We start from the raw sequence: 18,286 nt of genomic DNA, 5'->3' as shown, positions 1-18,286 counted from the left end.
ATGGTTCAGTTTATGGGCTTAATGGGCCTGAAACATAGGTTACACCGTGTATCAGTTGTGGGCTCCGTTTACTAAAATCCTTTGTATCCCATCTTAATGGGCCTAACTTAATGGGCACCCAAACCTATATTAGTACACTATAATTTTGGGTATTAATTATTGCGGAGTATATGCAGTTGGGCATTTAAAACTAAATAAAATAAAATAAATGTAATTAAGAAGCGACGAGAATTGAAACAGATCTAATCACCGACTCTCCTCTCGTCTTCTCCTCTTGCTCTCGCATCCACCCTTCTCGGGTAATGCTACCGCCCCCTCACCGTGAACTGATCCGATCCCGATCCGAGGTGAATCTCTATTTCTCTCCTCCTCCTCATTTTAAGAATCTCGATCTAACCGTCAGATCTGTTTGCGATTTCGCTTTGGATTACGTTTTTGCATTTCGCTGTGAAATGACTCGTTTCCTCTTTCGTGTTCCTCTGTGATCTAGATTTTGAAATGTTGACGAAGTTCGAGACGAAGAGTAACAGAGTTAAGGGCCTCACCTTCCACCCTAAGCGACCATGGATCCTCGCCAGTTTGCACAGTGGTGTGATCCAGCTCTGGGATTATCGTATGGGTACTCTGATCGATCGGTTCGACGAGCACGAAGGTCCGGTTCGTGGTGTTCATTTTCACAATTCTCAGCCTCTCTTCGTCTCCGGAGGTAGTATACGCTTCGCTAATCTCAACATTACCTTCATATAGATTTTGAGCTACAAGTATATGATCAGTCTGCTTAGTAGTGTTCTCGATTTGTAGATCTAGCTTTGAAGAGGATTATTTGTTGTTGTTGTTGATATTCCTCGGTTTATTGGATCCCATGTTAGTCCAAGCTGTAGTGATAAATGCTTATCATAAGTTAAATTTGTTGCATAAAATATGGTTTCTTGATAATTGTAGGTAGTCAATTGAAATCAGATCTCATGTTATGTGTGCTTACTAGTGTTATGGACATAAGCATGAAATGAATATATGTAATTGCAGTTTTCTTGGATTCTTCTTCATTACGATTATTTTCTAATCCTTGATGGCATTGACAACATTGTGTGTTTGCAGGTGATGATTACAAGATTAAAGTTTGGAACCACAAAACACACAGGTGCCTCTTCACCCTTCTCGGCCATCTCGACTATATCCGCACTGTCCAATTTCACCACGAGAACCCGTGGATTGTGAGTGCTAGTGACGATCAGACTATCCGCATATGGAACTGGCAGTCACGGACTTGTATCTCTGTGTTGACTGGCCACAATCATTATGTCATGTGTGCTTCTTTCCATCCTAAAGAAGACCTGGTCGTGTCAGCATCTTTGGATCAGACTGTCCGTGTCTGGGATATTGGTTCTCTTAAGAAGAAGACAGTATCTCCTGCTGATGACCTCATGCGATTTACGCAGATGAACTCTGATCTTTTTGGTGGTGTTGACGCTATTGTTAAGTATGTCCTCGAAGGTCATGATAGAGGAGTAAACTGGGCTTCTTTTCATCCCACTCTTCCTCTCATCGTCTCTGGTGCAGATGACCGCCAAGTGAAGCTGTGGCGTATGAATGGTATGTTTGCTTTGGAAGTCTCTCTCTCTTTTTTTTTTTTTTATAAACCTTCAATGGTGTCTTCATCTACACAACTTTGAACCATATCAAGTATTGTCTTCCTAATGGAGATAGCGGGATCATCCGAACCCTGGATGTGCCTATCTATATCACCAAGGTTTCTGGAAACACAATCTTTTGCTTGGACCGGGATGGGAAAAACAGGGCCATCACCATCAATGCAACTGAATACATTTTCAAGCTTGCACTGCTGAGAAAGAGATATGATCATGTCATGAGCATGATAAAGAACTCCCAGCTCTGTGGACAGGCTATGATTGCTTACCTGCAGCAGAAAGGATTCCCTGAAGTTGCCCTCCATTTTGTTGAAGACGAGAGAGTCCGTTTCAACCTGGCTCTTGAAAGTGGCAACATTAGCGTCGCTGTTGCATCCGCTACAGAGATAAATGAGAAAGAGCAGTGGTATAGACTTGGGGTGGAGGCTCTTCGCCAAGGTAATGCTGGAATTGTTGAATTTGCGTACCAGCAAACGAAGAACTTTGAGAGGTTATCTTTTCTTTACCTCATTACTGGTAAGTTGGACAAGCTTTCAAAGTTGATGAAGATTGCAGAAGTGAAGAACAACGTGATGGGTCAGTTTCACAATGCTCTCTACCTAGGAGATGTTAAAGAGCGTGTCAAGATACTTGAGAATGCTGGTCATTTACCTCTCGCTTATATCACTGCATCGGTTCATGGTTTAAAGGACGTTGCTGAGAGACTGGCGACTGAGCTAGGAGAGAACGTGCCTTCATTGCCTGAAGGGAAAACTCCATCGCTTCTAATGCCACCATCTCCTGTCATGTGTGGTGGTGATTGGCCTCTTCTAAGAGTGATGAAGGGAATATTTGAAGGCGGACTTGAGAGTGCAGCCAGAGGAGGGGCTGTTGATGAAGATGAAGAAGATGCTGGTGGTGATTGGGGTGAGGGACTTGACATGGTCGATGTTGATGGAATGGAGAACAGAGACATCGAAGCCATTTTGGCGGAAGCTGAAGGAGCGGAAGAAGATAATGATGAAGAAGGTGGATGGGGTGAACTTGAGGGCTTGGACCTCCCACCAGAGCTTGACACTCCTAAGGCCTCTGCTAACGCACGTTCATCCGTCTTCGTGACACCTACTCAAGGTATGCCCGTAAGTCATATTTGGAGCCAGAAGTCATCCCTTGCAGCTGAGCAAGCTGCAGCAGGAAGCTTCGACACTGCAATGCGTCTGCTCAACAGACAGCTTGGCATAAGGAACTTTGCCCCTTTGAAATCGATGTTTATTGATTTGTTCAGTGGCAGCCATAGCTACCTGCGTGCTTTTTCTTCATCTCCTGTGGTTCCACTTGCCATTGAACGTGGATGGAGCGAGTCAAACAGTCCCAACGTCCGTGGCCCACCAGCTCTTGTTTATGATTTCTCTCAGCAAGAAGAGAAGCTCAAGTCCGGCTACAAAGCCACAACAAGTGGGAAATTGACTGAGGCTCTTCGGCTCTTCCTCTCTATCCTCCACACCATCCCTCTAGTGGTGGTCGAGTCAAGAAGCGAAGTCGATGAGGTTAAGGAACTGGTTATTATCGTTAAAGAGTATGTCCTCGGTCTTAAAATGGAGCTTAAGAGAAGAGAGACGAAAGATGATCCAGTGAGGCAGCAGGAGCTCGCTGCTTACTTCACACACTGCAACCTCCAACTACCTCACTTACGTCTTGCGCTGTTTAGTGCGATGGGGGTCTGCTACAAGTCAAAGAACCTCGCCACTGCCTATAACTTCGCCAAAAGATTGTTGGAAACAAACCCAGTGGAGAGCCAGGCGAAGACTGCTAGACAAATTGCTCAAGCCGCTGAACGCAATATGACTGATACAACCGAGCTCAACTACGACTTCAGAAACCCGTTTGTGATATGCGGGTCAACCTATGTCCCAATCTACAGAGGTCAGAAAGACGTTTCATGTCCATACTGCACGGCCAGGTTTGTACCGAGCCAGGAAGGAAACATATGCGGGGTCTGTGATCTTGCAGTCATTGGCGCAGACGCATCTGGTTTGATATGCTCTCCGTCTCAGGTCCGGTGATCAATTCATCTTCTTCAAACGTGAGGTAAGTGTACTAGATGCTCTATTAACTGAAAAAGATTGGTGTGCTTTTGTTTTTTGTTATTGTGTGCTTACATCTCGTTTGTCAATTTCTTCGTTGCAGGTTCCGTTAATCTTTTTGAGTCTTTCAAGTTGTTTCTTATCTTTAGTGACAACGCATGAGAGAACTTTAGCTTCTTGCTCTATAATTTGTTTTGTTTGGTTTTATATTTACATTCTCCAGAACATTTCAATTACGTTTCTTTGGATTTTAAAACTCGATCACTATGATGATAGAATAATAATATAGACGAATTTTGCTGAGTTTTGCATTTGTTTCTCAGAGATGTTGGTAATTTTGACTTATGCGTATTTGTTATTCCCTTATTTCAATTAATATAAACATTGTGCAGAGAGTGAAATACCCCACACATTAACATTCTGATCAGACACAGTTATAGCTCCGACATCTCCATTAGCTTTTAAAACCCAACTCAAATGGGCTAATTTTAAGAAAAACGAAACTTAATTTCAAACTTAAATCCAGTTCTTGACTCTACACTCTTAATCATAATATATATATATATATATATATCAAAGCTTTCAAGCTTTACTTGACAGCTAGAAAGAAAACTTTGTTGGACTTTCTTGTCCGTTTAGAGTTAGAGGATTTAGAAACTGGGTTTTTTTTTGGTAAAAAAAACTGGGTTTTTGTTGATGAAAATTGGATAATAACGGATTAGGAGCTGCCATCTTATATAAAAAACGAAATCACTTAAATGATTAAAGTAATGTAGGTGAAAAACAGAAACTGCAAACGTTACAGAGATGTTGCTGAGATTTGGTAAGTTCTAAAAGGGCACTACAGAGATGTTGCTGAGATTTGGTAAGTTCTAAAAAGGGCACGCCGATTCACCTCCTCTGTCATCTATTGAAAACCCCCTACATAAGTCATGAGTAGCTATGAGAAACAAATTAATGGGCCACTGAATGTGATAATAACCGAAGCCTACTGAAACGAAGCGAACATTTTAATGATCGAAAAGAGTATGCCACGTGTCCAAATTTGTTCTACGCTTAATACTGATGTGGAGAGATGAGAATAGAGAGAAGTGGAAGTGGAAGTGAAAGAATATAATTGTTAATTTTCTAAGTTTAAGGATGGACGTTTGATATTAGATAGTTAATTTGGTGGTAAATTCAAATTGTGTAGTCATTTGTCTTTTCTTAGCAGCAGCAGTAGCAGACTCAGTTAACACCAGTAGCAGACCCATAAGTGATAAAATCTCATGTTAGGTGGAAACTTTACCATCAGAATTACTAAATTTTCAAAGTTTTATGAACAAAACAATATATATATATACAGATTTAAGTGGCTCCGTCACCGGTAATGACCGACACTGCTAATATTTTTATTAAATTGTCTATCGATTGAATATTTGGTGGTTTTATATTACAATGGTAAGAAATCTTTTTTTTACCCCACTAAATTGGTAGTAAAATCTCTTAATGATCCAGTGAAAAAATTTATAGGCCGTCCCTGAATAGAAATTGTCTGATGTTTTTTTTTGCCTAAAAAATATCAGCAAAATTATTTTTTGAACAACTAAGTTGATGTTATAGCTATTTGTTAGAGTTGTGGAACCGTTATTATGGAAGTCTCGACGATGTTGAGTATCAGCCCTGCATTTATCAATTGACATACGCGAGTTGTGTAGAATTATTTTAAAACAGTGTAATAATGTTTATATTGTTTAAATATACAAATTGAATGGCTAATAGTTGGAACATTAAATATGAAATTTTAAGATTTTATACATGAAATATATAATTTTTTTTTTTGCTTGTAGTACGATTGGTCGTATTTTTTATGTTGTTGGAGAGATACGTTACTGTGGCATTTGTTGTTGCGCCGGAGATTTTTACATGTGCTAAGTGCGCTTGATTTTATTGATGTCTTTCCAACGTTGATTTCATTTGTGTCGATCCTAATTTGTCCAAGTATGTTTTCCGAAAGCCATTTCCCCAATTCATAACTTTTTAATTATGCATATGTCTACGTTGATATACGAACCTTCTGTGGATGTTTGGAGATAAGAGACTCCAAATCTCTCGGATCAGATCACTACGAATGCGCGTAGAAGGATAAAAAAAGTGGTGAGATGTCAAGGTCAGGGACACATTAATGAAGGGATTCAATTGTTGCTTAAGGATATCCAAAAGCATCAAGAAGCTATAAGACAAAATCTGCAACCTAAGTTTACTATATTTGTTTTCTTTCTTCTTTTCTTCCAAGTATATGTATAACAGGAACGTATGCTGTAGTCGTTGATGTAACCTTTGTATAATTAAGAATTTGAACAAAGAAATAAATTATGTACGCTGTAATCGTTGATGCATGTAAGTAACCTTTGTAAAATGGAACGTAGTAAGAAGTAATATGGTACAATAATGTTGTATCAAGAACCATATATTAATTTATTTGCATGCATTAGCGGTGTGGCCGCCGATATAGATGAGTAGAGTTTTGGTTAAAGTGTTTTTTTTTAATGGTTTTTTTTTTGTTGATCAAACTCAGTGAAATGTAGTTTCACTGGTATACATATCTGACAAAAAATAATAATTATTATAAAAAGCTACTAAACTAGAGTGGAGCTAGAATTAAATCGAGGAAACCACAAATAAAAGAAATTGAAAGCTATATATATTTACTGATATTTCATCTTCTTTTTGTTTATTTATGAAGAAACAAGCAACGTCATCCTTCTCAATACTGATATAGCCTCTGAGCGGCGCCTCTCCTCTGCGACATAAAGAGCGGAGCAGGTAGTCTTCTCCCGATCTCCCTCCTCGGTGGGCAGTATTTCTCACCGCCACCGGGGATGGATTCGCCTAGTCGTCTTCTAGCTTTGGTCTTGTCTTTTGTTTCTGTCATGAGTCGTGATGTGCAGATCTGGATGTTACTGTGACTCCCTATCACCACAACGCGACCTAGCTTCACGTTTTGGATAAGTCTTCTCCTTTCTCCCTTGCGGTTTATCGAGAATTGGTTGAGGTTTTAGTGAGGATTCGATGGTTATGGTAGGCTACCTATGGTAGCTAGGGTTTGGATTGTTAAATTTGTTGCGCCTTATCGTTGTTTCCTCCGTTTCCTTGCTTGTGGGGTGTATCTCGTTTTGATGGTAGTTCAGGTTCAGTTTTCGTCCGGAGAGTTTGGTTCTGTGGTGAGTCTGGCGCCATATGTCAGATTGAGGATCTGTTGACGGTGCAGTGTCGCTGCTGGGAGCAGGACAGGTTGCAGTATGTTCACGGTTCAACCTGAGAGGATCGGAAGGAGATAGATGTATATCGGAGCGATTGATTCATTGTCGGTCGATTGGCGTCGTCTTGATCGTGATTGTCATGGATTTGGAGTGGTTATTATCCAGTTACCGGCTGTGTGAATAAGACGTTTCCCGGAAAACTTTATAGGCTTCGCCGTGGGGTGATGGTGCGTATGAGGCGCGTGGAGAGCACACTCAAGGTCCAATGGAGAGACTTAATTGGGATTGAAGGGTGTTTACAGCGACGGTTAAGGATTCTAACCTCTCTCGATTCAGTTTATATGTTTGGTGACGTTCGTGTGCATCTACTCTATCTCGCTGCTCCTCTCATATTGTGTTAATGGTTGATGAGTTCTATTTCGGTAAGCTCGTCTTTGAGCGCAAGGTGGAGCACTCATCTCCTGAAGTTCTGTTTTACTCATCTGCCTCTCGACTTCGTGTCTTTGTTAGTTTTTAATGGGTTTGTGTTGTATCCATCTTTTGGCCCCGGGTGGTACATGTTACCTCGCCGGCTTATGGCTCTGGAAGGAATGTATTCTTTGCCGGCTCTGGTTTGTAAGAATTGTTGTTTTTATGTTTAATATAATCTACAGATGACAAAAAAAAGAAGAAACAAGCAACGTTTGGTATTTCCAAATTTATGTATTATTTTCTTCCAAAAATTCCGTGTTGAGTTTTCATCAAATAATATAAGAAAACTATAGAGTATTGACAAAATGCAACTGTAATGACAAAGGAAATAATATAATAAAATTTGGCACTTGCTACTAAGTTTCATTAATTTATTTCCTTTAAAGCCCAACAGCAGAAAGGGAGAAGAAACGTGGGCAATATGAACCCAAGAAAACGCTTTATAATGATATAATCGCTCTCTAAACACTTACTAATTTTGTCAAGAGCATTTAGAGAAGACAAATTAAAGAAAGCAACTCTTGCTCCCGTCTCCGTCTTCAAGATACGATGGAAAAAGCTGACACAGGAGGAGGACCGTCGACGAAGACCCCGGAGGAGATGATGTCGTCCATGGCACTTCAAAAGGGACAACGCATGTTCATGGATGTAACGATTCCGATTCTGCAACAACTTCCAGCGGCAAGGTTAGCGAGGTTTATGGTTGTTGATACCGAATGGCGTAAGACCATCTTGAGCCAAACATTTGAGAAAGAGTACCTTTCTCTTGCGGAGAAGAAGCCCAAGATTCTGTTTGTTGCCACATCCAAGTCCAAGACTGATGGTGAGACGTACCACATGTTTCGGTCTCTTCTCAAGAAGGCCGATGAGTCGTCTACGCTGCCCTTGACCCTCCCGCAGTCCGTCGGCGCAACCTTGAGGTCTGACATCACCTATCAGATTTCTCAATCGGTCCGAGACATGGTGTGCCTCTATCACAAGAGGACATGCCTTATCTGTAATCCAAGCGTGGGACGCTACGTAGCGTTGCCACATGTCGATAACGACTCCGTCTTCTTTCTGGGGTTCAATCCCGTTGCCACAACGTTCAAGGTCCTTTCTTTGGATAATGATGGAGGTTCCGCAAGAGTTAGGGTTCTTACCGTCAGCCCAGAAGGTAACAACAACTGGCGAACTCTGTACAGTGGAATCGCTCATACTGCTTACGGCCCTGGACTCTGCTTAGCAGGAACCATCTACTATACTGCACATGTCCGAATGTTTGAGCAAGTGTTAATGTGTTGTGATCTTCAGACTGAAGAGTTCAGGTGTATCCACTTGCCCGGGCAACTTGATGATGGCTTAATTCTTAGTCAAGGGCAAAGTGTTAGGCTAGTCAACTTTCACAACAAACCAGGACTCGTTGAAGGGGATGGTATGGCGGCTGATCTTCTAACTCTCTGGCAACTTGAAGATTCCAACTGGTGCAAGCGTCAGTTCAATATTCCTACGACTCCTCTTGGTCTCTTTGAAGGAGATGAGCACAAGTTTATCGGGACAGGTGATGTTGGTGAACTCATCTATGCCCCTTGCTACAAAAACGTCCCTGGATATCGCTTCCATGAGCAGTACGTCATCTACTATGACTACGTACGTGCTACTGTCACCAAGGTACGAATCCAAGGCGATTTTAATGGCTTTGAAGGAGACGTTGAACCCTTTGGGGACTATATCGAAAGCACAGCACTCATCTCGACAGGAACACCCATGTGAGGTGAGGTGACTACTAGATGCTCTATTTAAGATTGTCGAGCTTTTTTTTTGGTTTTTGTCTGCTTAAAAATGTCTTGTTTGTGAACTTTATTCCTTGCAGGTTGTGTCAAGTCTTTCAAGTTGTTTCTTGTGGTAGTGACAACAACGTACGCATGAGAGAGACCTTTAGCTTCTTGCTCCATATTTTCGTTTGGTTTTATATTGAATGTAAACTCAAAGTGTCTTTAGGTTCTCAAAACATTTATGTTGGTTTATGGGATATTATGACTGGATCTCTATGATATGATAAATAATAGTATAGACGAATTTTATATAATGTTTTACTTTTGTTTCCCCTTTTTTTTTGCTTGACGTCGTAATTATTATTCCAGCTATTATACAAAAAGAGTGTACTGAGGAAAGGAGTGTACAGGATGAAGAATGTCTCATCGTTTTGTTATGATGTTAGAAAATGTCAGAGATGATTTTTGTTTTTTTTTTCTTCTGTGATAATTTACACATACAATTAAACCAATGGCTGTAATATAAATTGAGTTTTTTCATTTGAATGCTAACATAGTTATAACAAGGAGTTTAGAAACCAAAATATCCCTAACGATAAAGTTTTTAGAAACCAAAAACAACTTGACAAGAAGACAAAAGAGTTTCATGAAGCAGAGAGATAGGATAGCAAAACATAGAAATATAATCAGAAACACAATATGCATGTCGGTACGTGATTATGTTATCAATATTGCATACATGATTATGATCTCCGGTCGTATAACTAACTAACATTTGTCGAGACAGGTGTTGGTGTTTTGGTCTGCAAAGATTAACATAAGTTATAACCAAATGAAAAAAAAAACATTATAACATAATTATATATTTATAAAATAATAGTTAGGTCAATTGAAAAATTAATACAATAGAATTAGAAAAAGGAGTTTAATTTTTAAAATCATACGAGAATGAATTTATAGCTTTTTAAATCATTTGCAACATATAATAATACTTTAAAAACATAAACAATCAACAAAACTATATATGTATTACATAATCAAATATTAAAACACATATTCTTATAATTAAGAACTACTTATCATTGTAAAATAATATTGTAAAATTAAAATGATATTTAAAAAAAATCTCGCGCTTTAAAAGCGCGGATCAAAATCTAGTACTCTATTAAAGCATAATCCTAAAATATCTATAAATTAAGTCTAACTTTTCATATCATTAAGTCATATCTAACTCCACTCTATTTAAAATTTACTGAACTGTTATTGTAGATGAATTTAAAATTTTCGAACTCTATAACCGCATTAGATAAGTGCTATGAAAAAAATTAGTAAGCTGGAACTTTTTTTTTTTGATCAACAGTAAGCTGGAACTTAAAATCAGGTTTTCCCCCGCACATTTGATAAAAATCAAAAATGTTCATTCTCTCATCTCTCTTATCTCTCATTTCCCTCTCTCTCTCTCAGAACCCTAAGAGCAACTGAGCTTGATTCTACATCTCATAAACCTTAATTTGCTTTTCCCTCTAACTTTGTCACATTTTCGATCAATCTAAAGGTGTAAAAATTAGTATTCAAAAAAGAATCACAAAAAATCCTCTTCAATCACCACAATCCTCTCTCTCGATTCACAAATAATCAACCAAGAGTCAACCCTCTCTCTCTCAACCATGATGACTGCTTCGAGCAACATACAGAGATGGCGTAATCCCTATCATCATTCGCATCATCTTTCTCAGATCTGTCAAATGAAGTAGATTATATTAATCCATAATGATTCCATTTATAACCCTATAAACTTAGTCAAACTAAAACATCCATGTTTCCCCTTATATACAAATAAAGAAGGTTAATAGGTGTGACTTTTTGCTCGCATGGAAGATCCACTTTTCTATCATGATGTTAGATGTCCAATTTTTCTAAAAACTAAAAAAAAAAGAATAAAAAAACTATATGTATATCTCTAATTAAAATTTATTATATATATATATGTCTAGAAAAAAAATTAAAATAAGTTATGCATATATTTTATTATACTTTATTTTATATATATATATATATATATTTACAACAAGCATTATTATCAAAAATATCCTTAAATAATTTTAGACAATTTTACTAACTCTTGTTTAGAAATTGTATGTGGTTTTAGTATAATAGTAAAAATGATTGCCAAAAATCATCAACTAAAAATAAAGTAAAATTCAGAAAGAAAAACTCTAAGCTATTGTTATCAGTTAAATTGTATTAGACAATCTATAATTTGTTGTTGAATCTTTATACAAACAATTTGAAAATGTTGAAAAACTAAACTGAACTGGATAAAATTATAATACAGAATCCGCGGAAAAATATCTAGTCGTCATGAAAAAGGTGTCAACAATCCATGTGATTCAATATATGAAAACCGTTATTTTCTAATTCTACATGTTGTACTATGTTATCTAATTTAATTTCAAATTCAACATTCCATTTCATTTATTGCCTACCTTAATTAACTCAGTAAAAAAAAAAGATTCAAATTTTCCGTTACAAAGAAATAATTTTGCTTCTCTCATTCATCATAGTATGTGTATATAAATAGTAGAGTATTTTTTAATTAGGACGTAAAATGTCAACCATAATAGAGTATTTATATATCATCAACCTCCGAATCAGGCTTAATCCATCTCGACGACCATGGAATCTCGAAATTCATCATCTCCTCTCACACTCCACGGCATTGATTCATCGTCTTCTTCGACGCCACAAAGCTCCACAGCAAAACCGAGCTCCTCGTATCCGCTTCTTTCCTCTCGAGTTCTCCAAGAGCTTTGCCGATGGAGGAGGTGGTCTCATCGTCAACCTAGAAAAGGGGGTTATGGTCTGTTTGTGTTGGAAAGTGACAACGAGAGATTCTCTCGCTCAGTTTCCACCAGGTAAGCGTCATTCATCTTCTTTTCGTCTCTCTCTCTCGCTAGCCTCTGTTCTTGTTCTCATCTCTCTTTCTTGGTATGGGGGATTAAGCTCTGCGTTTCTGTACTTGTTAGGATTGGATTTGTATTATGTCTCTAGATGCAATTGACTTTAGATTTTGAACTTTTTTATGATTGGCATCTAATTATTACTTGAATGCTCTAATTCTCTTATCCCTTTTGATAGGTTGGGGAAGGATGCTCTCTTTGGTAAGTAGCTATAGCCTATAGGGGAGGTGTCATAGCTGTTGCAGATCGTTTTTCCTAAAATTTGATTTCTAGTTTTTTATGGGGATTTTGAGATACCAGATTGTTTCAGTGTTCAGCCTTTGAGAAAGAGATTTTGATTCGTTTTCATTCTGCAGGCCACATCATCTTTTCAACTACTCCACAAGAGCATTACTTTGACTCTCCTATACACCTTATGTTACCTCTCCATGATGGTGGTGGTGGTGGTGGTGGTGGTAGCAACATCAAAAAAAGATCATCTTTGTAGGTAATTAGAGAGGCGAATTGCTTTGATCAGTTTGGTACAATTGCTGATGTTGTCGTATTGTATGATCACAACACACAGAGGCCAAAAGGGTTTGGCTTCATTACTTTTTATTCTGATGATTCGGTTGATAGGGCTGTTGATGTGTGTGTGAGTTTTTTTTGTATACTGAACTTGAGCTTTGTGTGAAGGTAATACTGAATATTACGACAAATAGCCAAAATTATAAAGACAACTAGTTCATATTACTTGTTGTTTTATCTCTAACTTTAAAAATACACACTTTTAAATAATGTTAGATTTTGAATCACACTCGAAACGAATCAAAATTTCAAGAAAATCATATCAGCATAAATTCTACGAAAATCTTAAGTATCCGAAAACATACAAAATATAAATATATATATCTAAAAATACTAGTTATAGTCATACTCTGTACCCAATTTTTAATATTTCATAATAAAATCCAAAGATAACACGAAAAATAATATGATAAAAATAAAATCTAACGCTAATAATAAATTATAGAAAATATAAAATAATATTTTTCACCTCAAATTCTAAACCCTAAACATACCCTAAATTTCAACATCCAACACTTACAATAAATTTCAAATTGAACACATTTGTAGAAATTTATAATAAAAACAAAAGTATATTAATTTTAAAAATATAAAATTTCAACATGTTTTTCAAACTTAATTATAAACTCTTAATACCTATTTCTTTTTCAAAAAAAAAAACTCTTAATACCTATTTGCAAAAAAAAAAACCCAAAACTTTAAACCTAAAAAGTTAAACTACAGACTATATATATATGTATCATACCTCAAATTAATCATATACCATAAACTCTAATTTTTTTTCTTACTTAACTTCTAATATTAAATTAAATCTCAAAATCTAATCTCAAACTTAAATCTAAACCATAAACTCACTAACTCTTGTCTTGTGTAACATTAGCTATATATATATTTAAAAAAAAAATCTTAAATACTAAAAATTTAATCTCAAACTGAAATTAATTAGATAATTTATACTACTTTATAATTTACACATTATGATAGTTGCGAAGAAGAAAAAAAGAAACTACAATGAGAATAAGCCGACAAAAGGAAAAAACTACAATAAGAATAATTATAATTAGTAATTTCTCATCTATTTTCCTATTGGCTAGAACTTAGACTGTGTGGGATTGCCAATGTAGACCATTGATTAGTTTTATTCAGTGGCCCAGATTCATCCAATATGCGCTTCTTTCTCTCCATCTTCATCTCCCGACTCTTTTGTTTCATCCGATGCTTATTCGACAAGGATGGTGACGGTACGTTCTCTTCTTTAACCTCCACATGTTGAAACATATGTTTGTGTATGCTCTATATCGTACGGATCTGCGTTTCCTGATCTCTAAACTAGTCCTTTAGTTTCCATTTCGATTGCCCAAAAACGCTGTCCATATGAAAAAGAGAGACTAACTTTGAATTTGGATCTACCTAGGATGTCTGCTTCTCTACGGAGTTTTGCTTTGACTTTGTTTTCTGCTTTGAGTTTTGTCTGAAAAAGATAAAGACAGAAACTTTTTTATTGAGTTTTGTCTGAAATAGATAAAGACAGAAACTTTTTTGTTGAGTTTTGTAATTATTAATTTTTTGGAGTAGGGAATGATGAACAATCCTTGATTTTGATTCCTTTGTAGGTTGTATTACCACCAAGGAGCTGGGAACTGTGATGGGTTCGCTAGGACAGAACCCAACAGAAGCAGAGCTCCAAGACATGATCAATGAAGCTGACGCTGATGGTAATGACACCATTGATTTCCCTGAGTTCTTGAATCTCATGTGGAGGATTAAGAAGTGGGAGGGGTATTCTCTTCACACCTATCTGAACCATGTGGAGGATGTGAAGCTCTTATGGATTATCATTCTGAGGATTTATGTTTTGCAGGCATCAGAAGCTTAGCTACCAAATGACACCAGACGATGAAGTGGAAGATCTGTTTGTGTTGCTAAGTGAAGTGAAGAGATAGATACCTTCCATCACCGCAGTTTCGTCCGGTGCCATTGCATCAGACTACCAACGTCTGCGTGTGGAAAGTATTTGTTCAAGGTTAGGTCTTGTTTCTCTGGCTTTTTGTGGAAGCAAGATCAGACTTTGCTTCTTCAGCAAATGGTAAGCCAAAGTTACACTCAGTCTCAAATCTTTTCTCTTTATGAATTGTCGTTTGATTGTTGTGTGGTTACAGAGGAAGGAGCAGGAAGGTTGAGGTTCTTTGTTGATCTTCACTGGGTACTTTCCTACGCCTTTATAGATTATAGTTTCTTGTTGAGACTTCATTTGTGATTCGTTGATTCATGTTTTTGTGTTTCTTCTCTAGGGTTGGCTATTAAGGGGCAGGATACGGAGGAGCAGCAACAGAAATGGTTGTCTCTTGCCAATAGGATGCAAATGAAGGACACCGACTCCAAGGAAGAGCTCAAGGAGGCATTCCGGGTCTTTGACAAGGACCAGAACGGTTTCATCTCAGCAGGTGAGCTCCGTCATGTGATGACAAACTTAGGTGAAGCTCACTGACGAAGAGGTTGACGAGATGATCAAGGGAGCTGATGTTGATGGTGATGGCCAGATTAACTATGAGGAGTTTTTCAAGGTCATGATGGCTAAGTGATAAAGTTTTTGGACCCAAAAACAAATGTCCCGAACTTGGTTAACTTGCCTCTCTGTTACTAATGCTCTTTATCTGATTCTTATATTACTGTTTTGTTTCTAAATTCTTATTCATGGGACTCTGGTCTGTTTCCTTTTATGCTCTACATTTGAAGTCTTGCTTTGTGTTCTTGTTGCTCTTTTGTAAGTTGTAACTTGGTCTAGTTTCGTGGTTTCTTATTAATGGTCTCTAGTAAAGCATTGTAGCATGGTTTTCTTAAATGCAGTTCTCCATTAAAGTGTTGTAATGAAACATCACAAAGTTTTAAGTTTCATGTGTCAACTTGTAATCTTCTCTATATAAAGTTTTGGTCATCACCAATCAATTTGATCACAAACTTTCTTGTTCTCTCCTTCTCTATAAGTCATCTTCTCTGTATAAAGTTCCGGTCATCACCAAACAATTTGATCACCAATATGATGAGTATTCGAACTAGTATTCATGATACACAAATGTATCAAACTGATTCAAACGAGTATTCATGATACACAAATGTATCAACAACTCAAAGCTGATTTGGTTAAATATTTATGGAGTAAGTTTGGACGTGATGAAGACAACAATTGAGTTCAGAATGTTTCTTTCAAATTATTCTCTTTAATTTTATTAATCTTTATTTTTAAAAAAAAAATAAAATCTATGTTTAAAATGTTCTCTTTTAATATGTTTTATTTAATAAATAAATTTTATCTTTTATTTTTTTTAAAAACTCCTAATTAAGAAATTACCATTGAAACACACATTCTAAGGGTTTTTTAACTTGAGTTCTTAAGTACAATTAAAGTACATTTAATCAATTAAAAAAATCATTAAGAAATCCATATGAGGTTATAGGTTTAAAGATGCTCTTAGAATTGAAACCAAACCTAATCACCCGACTCTCTTTTTTCTCCTCCTCTTCTTACCGTCTGCGTCTCTGCTACTGCTCCTCACTGCTGAGGTGAGATCTCAATACTCTGCTGCATCAGATCTCTTTGCGATTTCTGTGATAGGATAAATCACAAAGCTTATTTATCATAATCTTTTAGTTTTCCTTTTTTTTGAGTTTATTTTTCCTTTTCTCATTAAGTTTTAATATTCTCTTTGCGATTTCTGCGACAGGATAAGTCACAAAGTTTATTTATCATTATCTTTTAGTTTTTTAAATTTTCTTTTCTCATTAGGTTTTAATATTCGCATTTATCATTATCTTTTAGTTTTCCTTTTTTTCTTATAAGTTTAAATTTATTTTCTCATTAGGTTTTAATATTCTCTTTGCGATTTCTGTGACATGATAAGTCACAAAGCTTATTTATCATTATCTTTTAGTTTTCCTTTTTTTATGAGTTTATTTTTCCTTTTCTCATTAGGTTTTAATATTCTCTTTGCGATATCTGCGACAAGATAAGTCACAAAGCTTATTTATCATTATCTTTTAGTTTTCCTTTTTTTCTTATGAGTTTAAATTCCTTTTCTCATTAGGTTTTAATATTCGCATTTATCATTATCTTTTAGTATAAGTCACAAAGCTTATTTATCATTATCTTTTAGTTTTCCTTTTTTTCTTATAAGTTTAAATTTATTTTCTCATTAGGTTTTAATATTCTCTTTGCGATATCTGCGACAAGATAAGTCACAAAGCTTATTTATCATTATCTTTTAGTTTTCCTATTTTTCTTATGAGTTTAAATTTTATTTTCTCATTATTTATCATTATCTTTTAGTTTTCCTTTTTTTATGAGTTTATTTTTCTTTTTCTCATTAGGTTTTAATATTTTCTTATATAAATAAGCCTCACGGCAGTTTCATTAGACAATCAAAATAAACTATCTTCTTCAAACTATTACTTATCTCTCAAGCAATCTTGTTAAGTTCATAAAAAGAGCTTTACATACAAACTCTGACTTTCGAGTTGATCCTTCTTCATTCGTGATCATCTCCTAGGTCTTTGTTTGCCGGTTCTTTGAATCCATTGGAGGATTTCTAGTTGGGAAATTATGTTGACGAAATTTGAGACGAAGAGTAACAGAGTTAAGGGCCTCACCTTCCACCCTAAGCGACCATGGATCCTCGCCAGTTTGCACAGTGGTGTGATCCAGCTCTGGGATTATCGTATGGGTACTTTGATCGATCGGTTCGACGAGCACGAAGGTCCTGTTCGTGGTGTTCACTTTCACAATTCTCAGCCTCTATTCGTCTCCGGAGGTAGTATATGCTTCGTTAATCTCAACATTACATTCATCTAGATTTTGAGCTACAAGTTCGTATTTATTAAAATTGTCATCATCCTATATAAGCCATGATCAATCTGCTTAGTAGTGTTCTCGATTTATAGATCTAGCTTGATGTCTTTAAAGAGGATTGTTTGTTGTAGTTGTTGATATTCCTCGGTTTATTGGACGTAGTCAATTGAAATCAGATCTCATGTTATGTGTGCTTACTAGTGTTATGGACATAAGCATGTAATGAATATATGTAATTGCAATTTTCTTGTGGATTCTTCTTCATTACGATTATTTTCTAATCCTTGATGGCATTGACAACATTGTGTGTTTTGCAGGTGATGATTACAAGATTAAAGTTTGGAACCACAAAACGCACAGGTGCCTCTTCACCCTTCTCGGCCATCTCGACTATATCCGCACTGTCCAATTTCACCACGAGAACCCGTGGATTGTGAGTGCTAGTGACGATCAGACTATCCGCATATGGAACTGGCAGTCACGGACTTGTATCTCTGTGTTGACTGGCCACAATCATTATGTCATGTGTGCTTCTTTCCATCCTAAAGAAGACCTGGTCGTGTCAGCATCTTTGGATCAGACTGTCCGTGTCTGGGATATTGGTTCTCTTAAGAAGAAGACAGTATCTCCTGCTGATGACCTCATGCGATTTACGCAGATGAACTCTGATCTTTTTGGTGGTGTTGACGCTATTGTTAAGTATGTCCTCGAAGGTCATGATAGAGGAGTAAACTGGG

At 36.8% G+C, this 18,286-nt stretch overlaps 4 protein-coding genes and 1 pseudogene across 4 annotated transcripts in view; all 5 read left to right on the top strand.

The window, feature by feature from the left end:
- The first annotated feature begins 203 nt into the window (after positions 1 to 203).
- On the top strand, positions 204 to 4,015 carry LOC106303486 (coatomer subunit alpha-1-like). Its single transcript, XM_013739742.1, has 5 exons — positions 204 to 347; positions 491 to 706; positions 1,099 to 1,593; positions 1,638 to 3,716; positions 3,816 to 4,015. Exons 2-4 carry the CDS (start codon positions 499 to 501, stop codon positions 3,689 to 3,691), a joined length of 2,757 nt encoding a protein of 918 aa, XP_013595196.1. The 5' UTR covers positions 204 to 347; positions 491 to 498; the 3' UTR covers positions 3,692 to 3,716; positions 3,816 to 4,015.
- A 3,959-nt stretch (positions 4,016 to 7,974) lies between these two features.
- Positions 7,975 to 9,354, top strand: LOC106303485 (F-box protein At5g62510-like). Its single transcript, XM_013739741.1, has 2 exons — positions 7,975 to 9,178; positions 9,278 to 9,354. The coding sequence occupies exon 1, from the start codon at positions 7,975 to 7,977 to the stop codon at positions 9,175 to 9,177; it is 1,203 nt and encodes a 400-aa protein (XP_013595195.1). The 3' UTR covers position 9,178; positions 9,278 to 9,354.
- Positions 9,355 to 11,800: 2,446 nt separating this feature from the next.
- LOC106304760 lies at positions 11,801 to 12,866 on the top strand. Its single transcript, XM_013741153.1, has 3 exons — positions 11,801 to 12,094; positions 12,318 to 12,340; positions 12,496 to 12,866. The coding sequence occupies exons 1-3, from the start codon at positions 11,856 to 11,858 to the stop codon at positions 12,624 to 12,626; spliced, it is 393 nt and encodes a 130-aa protein (XP_013596607.1). The 5' UTR covers positions 11,801 to 11,855; the 3' UTR covers positions 12,627 to 12,866.
- Positions 12,867 to 13,959: 1,093 nt separating this feature from the next.
- On the top strand, positions 13,960 to 15,599 carry LOC106301259 (annotated as a pseudogene).
- A 1,689-nt stretch (positions 15,600 to 17,288) lies between these two features.
- LOC106303484 (coatomer subunit alpha-1-like) overlaps positions 17,289 to 18,286 on the top strand; it is a 4,332-nt gene continuing 3,334 nt past the window's right edge. The window contains exons 1-2 of the mRNA XM_013739740.1: positions 17,289 to 17,511; positions 17,867 to 18,280. Of these exons, the coding sequence (XP_013595194.1) occupies positions 17,304 to 17,511; positions 17,867 to 18,280 (622 nt within the window). The 5' untranslated portion in view covers positions 17,289 to 17,303. The remainder of the gene's footprint in view (positions 17,512 to 17,866; positions 18,281 to 18,286) is intronic.

The sequence above is a fragment of the Brassica oleracea genome, chromosome C7 (assembly GCF_000695525.1).
Source record: "Brassica oleracea var. oleracea cultivar TO1000 chromosome C7, BOL, whole genome shotgun sequence".
Classification (NCBI taxonomy): Eukaryota; Viridiplantae; Streptophyta; class Magnoliopsida; order Brassicales; family Brassicaceae; genus Brassica; species Brassica oleracea.
This window is presented reverse-complemented; position numbering and strand designations above follow the sequence as displayed.

Bases quoted from the DNA above. Each gene is read 5' to 3' on its own strand.
- LOC106303486 (XM_013739742.1), top strand. From the start codon at position 499: ATGTTGACGAAGTTCGAGACGAAGAGTAACAGAGTTAAGGGCCTCACC. The intron at 707-1,098 runs GTAGTATACGCT...GTGTGTTTGCAG, and splicing joins GCCTCTCTTCGTCTCCGGAG to GTGATGATTACAAGATTAAA. The intron at 1,594-1,637 runs GTATGTTTGCTT...TTTTTTTTTTAT, and splicing joins GAAGCTGTGGCGTATGAATG to AAACCTTCAATGGTGTCTTC.
- LOC106303485 (XM_013739741.1), top strand. From the start codon at position 7,975: ATGGAAAAAGCTGACACAGGAGGAGGACCGTCGACGAAGACCCCGGAG.
- LOC106304760 (XM_013741153.1), top strand. From the start codon at position 11,856: ATGGAATCTCGAAATTCATCATCTCCTCTCACACTCCACGGCATTGAT. The intron at 12,095-12,317 runs GTAAGCGTCATT...CCCTTTTGATAG, and splicing joins TCTCGCTCAGTTTCCACCAG to GTTGGGGAAGGATGCTCTCT. The intron at 12,341-12,495 runs GTAAGTAGCTAT...TTCATTCTGCAG, and splicing joins GGGGAAGGATGCTCTCTTTG to GCCACATCATCTTTTCAACT.